At 33.8% G+C, this 8,687-nt stretch overlaps 1 protein-coding gene across 3 annotated transcripts; it reads right to left on the bottom strand.

Annotated features, from left to right (window-relative positions):
- Positions 1 to 797: 797 nt before the first annotated feature.
- Positions 798 to 3,059, bottom strand: LOC131655834 (uncharacterized). 3 transcript variants are annotated; one of them, XM_058925638.1, is made up of 2 exons: positions 1,749 to 3,059; positions 798 to 1,062 (listed from the first exon to the last, which is right to left on the bottom strand). In XM_058925638.1, exon 1 carries the CDS (start codon positions 2,939 to 2,941, stop codon positions 1,862 to 1,864), a length of 1,080 nt encoding a protein of 359 aa, XP_058781621.1. In that variant the 5' UTR covers positions 2,942 to 3,059; the 3' UTR covers positions 798 to 1,062; positions 1,749 to 1,861. The 3 variants fall into 3 exon arrangements, with proteins under 3 accessions (XP_058781621.1, XP_058781623.1, XP_058781620.1); XM_058925640.1 differs by having other exon boundaries at positions 798 to 1,080; XM_058925637.1 differs by having other exon boundaries at positions 798 to 1,172.
- Positions 3,060 to 8,687: the final 5,628 nt, after the last annotated feature.

Below are 8,687 nucleotides of genomic sequence, written 5' to 3' on the forward strand. Positions count from 1 at the left end.
CATGTTTATCTCACAATCAAAAGACGTAAATCCTACTTAAACTGAATGTGTTATAGTATATATATATATATATATATATATATATATATATATATATATATATATATATATATATATATATATATATATATATATATATATATATATATAAGTTGCTTTTGGACTTATTTCGGTTGGGCTTAGCACTTGCTAACCATAATGCCTGATCCAACTTTGCACCCTCTGATTTTATCCATTTTTGTTTTCTTTTATTTCTTGTTTCGATTTTATTTCTTATTGTCTTGTGTGAATTCTTGCCATGAGGTTGATTAATCGTTTCACATAGAAAGATAAAAATATTATATTGGTAGTTTATTTCCTTTTGATCTCTAAATTGCTTTGCATGATAAAATCACAAAATATATTAGAATAATTTTCTTGTATTTTCACTTAATTGTTTGATTCACATCACCCTTGGATGCCAAGATTTGATAATTTTTAGACCTTCGGTGTAGGTCTATGTGCTTGATTGCTACTTTGCAGCGCACTAGATTCTGCTTGCACCCCTGGATTCTTTCGCCCCACTTCTCTTGTGATAATTGTTTGATTGTGTATGGATTGTTATAGGTTTTTACCTACTTCCACTTCTGAAGTGTTCACCTATTTTATCTTGTGATGCCTTGCTACTATAGATATCTTGATTCGATCTTTGTTAAGACGAATTAAATAGACCCTAGAATTGATATCTATGCATGATAACACTAGGTAGGATTTCCTTCATCCTAACTTGAAGGCAGAAACAATATCGAATTGCTTCTAACAAAGTCACTTTTGAGCATAATTTTGCATTTGAATACGGAACCAGTGTTTACACAAAAAAAAATAAATAAATTGTAAAATCATGGTTGAAAGACTGAAATATTGATTTGGAAAGCAGCAAACCAAACATAATATAGAACTATCAAGAATTGCAGTAGGTTGGCATTGATTGTACTTCATTCATTCAATGTTGCTATCAGTAGCTTTCTTCATGCATCTTGTGGTTTTGCAGTTGTAATCTTCTCACTGTATAAGTTTGTGAATCTGTAAAATAGCTTGAACCTCTAGTAATTAGTCCGTTGTCATACAAAAATTTAGAATTTTCCCTCTCCCTTTCTTGTGTTCTTGCTCAAACAATATTCAGAATATGCCGGCTACAACAACAAAAAAAAGGCATAATGATCAAAACAGAAATCAATACTAATGTAGCCGAAGATTAGTAAAGACGACGCCAATGAAAACAATATTTCCGAATACAACATTTTAGGTTATGTTTTGATGGAGTATTTTGGAGGAGAATTCTTATTTTTCATTTTAAAATTAAGCAACCTATAAAATGTTTCTAAAAATAAATTAAGTGAGATCAGAATACTATATAATTATCTATCATGTTATTCTTTCAATTTTTTCTAGAATCTTTAAATATACATTGAAATATAGACTTAGCCCACCAAAATATTCATCTAAACACACCCTGAAAATCTAGAAAGTGAGATTCTATTAGATTGCAAAGTATAAACAAACGAGAGCATTGTGCCACAATATTTCACTTCTACCTTCCTAATATTAAAGTGTAAAAATGGTTGTTGCTGAGTGGAATGTTACAGCACAATGACTGAGCTAAACAAGACAAACAACGGAAACAAGCAACATAGCTTAAGACTGGGAGAAGCAAAAGAGATAATCAAGCGGTTACAAATCTCAATCATTATTTTAAGTTACAATGTTACCTCAGAAGTTTGAAGACCAAACAAGCCCTTTTTGAAGACCAAACAAGCCTTTTCTGCAGACAAATTGTGGAAGGTCGAGTGAGCTTCACAGATAAGATGGATTTTTCCCTTGGTTATCCATTTGTAACATCATTATCGTCGGAGTCTAATTTCCACCAAGAACCTCTGTCATCGTTATAGTCATTATCAATTTCATTACAGATATCTTCAATATCATCATCCCCGGATGCTTCAGAAACTGTATCATCCAGGTTAAGTTTCTTTTTATCGACATCCGGGTTATATGTCCACTCCAACCTTTTCAATACATCACGATCTTTCCAATTTTCCACAACCGATACAGCCTCCTTCTTAGCCTTCCCCATCAAAATTTCCTCCCAAGAAAACGCAGTATCAGCCGTTCTTTTCAAGACTCCGTCACTACTAAAATCCCCAATAACAACAGTCTTGAGACATCGCAACTTTGCTTCCTTTATTACATCCACAAAATCAGAATCATCTGATACAAGGACCACACACTCGACCCACCTATGATCCATCATATCCACCATATGCTTTTGCAGCGCAACATCTGCAGCTTGTGGCCTATCCAACACAGTTTGAACCCAAAACCCCGCCCGTTTCAGCTCATCAGCCAAACCATACCCAACTTTCGGAGTAAGAACAGTCCTCGCAGCTTTCTTATACTTGTCCATTTTCATAGAATACTTCCCCACCAATTTCACTTTCCTACTCCCTCTAGCCGACTCTATCTGATTCACCCTTTTTGCGTGCTCACGCTCATGCAGCTGCTTGAAATGGTTAACAAGCTTTTCATTCGTATAAAATTTTCTCCCGCAAACACGACAGAGATGAGGCTCATTACGCTTGATCACACCCTTATTCTCCAGACTATACAACAATTCTTTCTCTTTCCGACTCTCCCGAACAACACGAGGGACAATGCTAAAAGTGTGGCTATTTGCATAAGCCACCATATGGCGAACAACACCGAAGGAAGCTGCAGCAATTCTGAGCTTATTGGCAACTTCATAAGGTGGAATTGAATTGGGTGGTTTGTTATCCAAATCCCAGAAAAGCCCTACCCTACATAGTTTCTCATTTCCACCCAAAGTCCTACTACGCCCCTCAAAATGACAGTGTCTCAAAGCACCATATGAATTGGCTCTACGGAATTTGAGGATTGAAACCATAAATAAATATTAGGTTTTATACAAATCAAACAGCCTCTGAAGAAATCAACTGAATCCTACCTTGCACATTATAGACAGAGACAGAGAGAGGTTGAGGATTGAAAAGGGCAGTCATGAGCGAGAGAGAATTTTGAGCCGAAGTTGTGTTTGGTGGCTGGATCCGGGTCACACTGACCCGACCCGGTCCGGTCCATTTGTTTTAATTTTTATTTTTCATTACTTATCCTTTTTTTTGTTTTAAGATTATTGGGCCTTACCACAACATACAATTCTGGCCCATGAGTTTTTTTTTTGTATATTAACATTCCCTTTTAGAAAATTTTTGGTTTGTATATTCCTATAATAATTTTTCTTTTAATATCATCTTAGTTGGTGATTTAGATATAGGGAGACCAATATATTTCTTTTAAAATATAGAATTGATTAAGATTTCCTTCTTAAAATATTTTCTTAAAAAAATATGTACTTGCTTTTATTTTACATTTTCATATGAAAAGATAAAAAATATATATCTTCGGATTCATGTTTAGGATTTATCATTTTTTTTAATGGCTTTAAAATTCTTTTAATCAATCGAGTTTTGAGTTTTAATGGGAGAGAAGGATTTGTACGTACTTGTATAAATTGTTCTAAAAAGTATTTAGGCGATAGCCGTTAAGCCGTTGTTTGGATGTTTAAATTCCATTAAAAAACTTCTTAAAAATATTTAAGTTGCTTGCTATTGTGATAAAGTTGCTGTTATAATGTTGTTGTTTTGGTGATTACTTGTTGATGTTGGAATAGTAGTAAAATTGTATGATTCTAATCTAATATATCAGTTATCATACTCTTGTTTATAATTTTTGATATCTCACCCCTTCTGTTGATGTTTTTCCTACCATGGGAAATGGACAGGTACTCAAGATTAGTTGTGGATGTTCGAAGCATTCTTAAGAAGTCTTTATGTTGTGTATGATAAGTCGAGAGGGTCTTGCTCTGAGATGTAGCACTCGGGATGGGGTTATGATTGTTCTATGTTGTTATTACTAATTTAGTTATTAAATAATTATAAAGTTGACGTTGCGAAGTTATAGTTGTTCGAAAAAGTTGTTACTTGAATATTAATTAATAATTATAAGTTGTTTTTCAGTGTAATAAAGTATGATTTTATGATTCCGCTGCGTGGTATTAAGAGTTGACTTAATTTGAAGAAAAGTACATGTTGTATTCTAACTTGAAATGTGACATCCCTTGCGTTGTTTGTGAAATTTTTATACTCTGATTTTAATATAATTGTTGGGTAGATTTGGGGTGTTACAACAGTACTATTATAAATCATTGTGTAACGACTCTCTTACTATAGCCAGCTATTTCTCAATGGCTACTATTCAACGACTCTTTTTCCTTGGCTATATAAGAAGAATATCACCTACTTTGAAATGTTGTTGGTGTTGTAATCATTAGAACATATCCAAACAATCAACCAGTAAAACTGCAACAAGAACATCTACCTTCAATGGCTCTTGCATCATGTTTTTTATTATGAAGATGATCATATAATCTCTCAATTACAAATCCATAATTTGAATGTTGTGCTATGAGATGATAATTGAAGAAATAAGAACAAGGGTTGTTGTTGAAGAGTCAAGATGCAAACGTTCTTCCTTCTGATAATTCAAGAACAACAATGTTGTCAAAAGCTTATGAAGAAGAAGACTTAAGACATTCAAGTGCTTTGGGCTGTTGCCTGTGAAGAAGCTACTTGAAGAAATGAATACCATACATCAAGCTACAATACAATGTAAAATTCTTAGTGTGTGTGTAATAGGATCTTCTTATGTACTTAATTGAGTTTACTCTTGCTTGTGTAGAAGCTCTAATTGTAAACACAAATTTAATCAACTGAATATTAAGTGTTCCTTGAGAAACCGAGTGAAGGTCAGAAGCTCGAGAAGACAGTGGTTGCGGTCATTGTGGTAAATCCTCTTTGAAGACCGGGTGAAGGTCAGAAGTCTAAAGGGGTTGATCAATGTTATATTTGTGGATCAGATCACTGAACATGTCATTGTTGATTAGTCACAAGCGGTTTCTTGTGCAGGTGTTAGTCACAGGGGTTGCATGTGCAAGGGTTTCAGTCACAAGCAGTTGCTTGTGCAGATGTCAATGGATGTTATATCTGTTAACTCAGATCACTAAACAGTTCATTGGTTATGAGTCACCGGCGGTTGCCCGTGCAAGATTGTAAGTCACCTGTTGTTGCTTGTGCATTGTATTGTTAGTCACCGGCGGTTGCCCGTGCAATTGTAATCAGTTTGGTTATAGTGGATTAAGACCTTGAGTTCAAGGCAAAATCACCTCGGAAGGGTGGACTAGGTTAGCTTGTGAATCTCTCAAGTGAACCATGATATATCGTGTGTTATTCACTCTTATGCTTTACTCATTTGTTTATGCTTCCGCAATAGTTTAAAGAGTAGCACTTAACATCATCATGTTAAGAAGCGAAAATTATTAAAAGAGTGAAAAAACCAATTGAAACCCCATATTTCTTGTGTTTTCTTCATACCTTCAATTGTTATCAAAGCTCTGGTTCTGAGTATGATAAAAAGTTTAAGTCTTTATCAGACACCTAACAGTGTTAAATAAAGATCCAAATGTGTATGAAGAAATACTCTAGGTGAAAATCATTCCACTTACAATTTCAGTCTCATATCAGAAGATGATGATTTAGTACTAAATTGTAACCGGATGGATTATCTTTGGTCAGTCACTGATTCGTTAAAAAAAGAAAACAAATGAAAATTTTATCAACAAAATTCTTTTTCCCTGAATCTGGTAGGAAATTGAAGGCTTATCTTAAAAGTATGATTAGAAGAACAACTTATTTTGTTTGCTAAAGATGAGTTCTTTGTGAGTGTGGGATGTTTTCAAGAAACAGATTAGTCCACCCTTGACTTTCTCATGAACATCTCATTGGGAACTTATTTAAGTAAAGAAGAAAGATGGTTGACTCATTATACATAAGAATTGTATACAAAAGAATGTCAGAAATTCTGAACGAAGAAACTCATATATGACTTCCTTGAGTCATAACATCATAAGCTTATATGATCAAGAAGTTAGAAGATGCCAAGAAATATGGTTAATGTTTCTGGAGCACATAGCTTCTCAGAAGCTCATGTTTAAGCTAAAGAAATATTAAACTTCTGACAAATTGGGCTTCTGACCTAAGAAATCTCGATAAAAGAATAAGTGTTCTGAGAACAAAAGTCAGAACATATGTTACCTTCAGAAAATAGATGAATAATTCAGAATAGAAAGAATAAAGAAAGCATCTGAGGAAAAGACTGATCTTAGTCTAAGAGTTTAAAGTTCAGAAGAAACATATACTCTTCACAATCAAATTATCAATTCTAAATCTCTGATAGATTACTCTAAAGAAAGGAGATGTGGGACAGAGATGATTAGAAGCTTTATCAAAGACGAGCTAAAAGACAAAATTCAAAGGAAGAAGATGAAGAAGTCAGATAAAGAATCTCGATAAAGATCTCAAAGGTATGATCCCTCTTTATGACTCTATAGAATCTCTGATAAAATCTTTTGTTCAAAAATATGGATAACTTCTTTTGAGATTAAGAAAAAATCTTACTTTTGAAGTACCTTTGTGTATCTTATGTGTTGTCATTCCTGAATGATCATTATTTGATATTAGTTTTTGCAACCTGTTTGGTACCTTCTTTCTTATGAATACTAGCTCACTCCATTCCTTTTTGGTGAAATGTTTGTCTCTTGCCATGTCTGTGATTCATGCCTCTCTTACAGTATGGTACAACTCTCTTACTCACTCAAGAGTATTTAAACACCATATCTGTATGAAGTAACTCATCATACTCATCTCTTCTTCTCATAAATTTCTTCAAAAATCTCTTCTCTTCTTTTCCCTATGCCTCCATCAACTTTTATAGGAAATAAAGATCTGCTTGAACTTGTCATTGAGAGGAAAATTGAGGTTATGTTTGTTGAAAGTAGCATAGCTTGCAGTATCTCACATGTGATACACACTTAAGAATGGTCAAGGTATCTCACTATGCTGGAAAAACCAATCTATGTGAACATTGTTAAGGAATTATGGAAGTTTGCACACCTTGATTACGAGGATGCTTCCATTTACTCCTATATCTTTAGGATTTCCATTACCATTAACCTCTTCTCAAAAGTTCTTGCTACTAGGTGTGAAGATGTTGGTGTCACTGTTGAGTTTGTCAAAGCCAGAACTACTATGTCTGACAAATTTCCTTCTCTTCATGACTCCTTGTCAAGATAAGAACCTCTCAATCCTAAAAGTCTCTTACCCCTTCTACAAGCTTGGTTCAAGTTACTGTTGTCTAACTTCTTTCCCAGAGGGGAAAATCAATATTTTATGAGATATGATGATCAAGTGCTCATTTATCTTCTGATGAATGATGTTCAAGTGAATTTACCTCTATCTATCTTTGAATTTCTATGGAAATCTGTCCATGATTCTAGATATCGCATCAAGTCCTACATTCCTTATGGAAGAGTTCTATCTGAGATATTCTCTTGAGAAGGAATAATGGAAATAATCAAGGAAGCGATAGCAGAAGATGGCCCATATAGCTTTTTTGAGTTTTGATCTTTAGCTTCACCATGTTAATATAACATGTTTGCTTTGATCTCTCCTTGTTTGTGTACTTGTACATATTTGTTGATTTTCATCTTTGTACATTTGTGCTTTATTCATGGTATTATCATTGTATATATACATACTTTGTTTACTAACCATATGCATGAGATATCCATCCATCATCCATCATATTCTTCCATACATGAAATGATTCAAAGGTATAAACATCCTTTTACCTATCATCATTTGAGTTTACATTGATCTCTTTGTTATACTCACTTATTTACTTTTGAGACACATGTTATCACACACACACACATACACTTGAGGTATCCATGATTGATTTCTTAAGTTTTTGTTAAAATATCCAAAGGAATGGGAATGGTATTGACTAAAATTGTCAAGGTACTCAATCTCTTTTCCAATCTCTTTATCTTTGTGCTTAGTATTGTTAAAGCTTTGCACTCCACTTGTTTTGAAAATAGTTTTGTATTGTTAAAGCTCAACCTTTTTAATATCAACCCTTGGTTTTTATTTGTGAAAGCTAAACCAATCTCTTTTATTTAACCCTAGCCTTGTATTGTTAAAGCTTGGCTCATTTTATTAAAACTTGTCAAGTATTGTTAAAGCTTGACATTATAAAAAGCCGTTGAGTATTTTTAAAGCTCAACACCCAAAAATATTTGGCCACTTGGCCCTTATTTTCCTTTTAAGAGGAACTACAAAAGCTCTGACTTCCCTATTGCACTTAAGGGATATGTAGGCATGAGGTGCGATATTTTACCAAGCTCACTTTTAAAACATTCTTTTCTCATCCCCCACTCTATTTAAACAAAAACCCATAAACACAAAAATAGTTTTAATAACAGCAACAATAATAATATTTTCAAAATGGTTCCTATGGAGTACCATAGATGCGAGGGGTGCTTAAAACCTCCCCCTTGCATAACAAACCCTCTTACCCAAATCTCTGTTTATTTTATTAGTTTTGATTTTAAAAACTTCTATGGGTTTTATTCGCTCTTTCTCCCATTTCCTTTGGAAACAATATAGCGTGGTGGCGACTCTGTTTAAAACATATGAGCTAAGTCAATCAATGACTTTAGTCTCACAAATTTCACCGCC

The sequence above is a fragment of the Vicia villosa genome, linkage group LG3 (assembly GCF_029867415.1).
Source record: "Vicia villosa cultivar HV-30 ecotype Madison, WI linkage group LG3, Vvil1.0, whole genome shotgun sequence".
Lineage (NCBI taxonomy): Eukaryota > Viridiplantae > Streptophyta > Magnoliopsida > Fabales > Fabaceae > Vicia > Vicia villosa.

Bases quoted from the DNA above. Each gene is read 5' to 3' on its own strand.
- LOC131655834 (XM_058925638.1), bottom strand. From the start codon at position 2,941: ATGGTTTCAATCCTCAAATTCCGTAGAGCCAATTCATATGGTGCTTTG.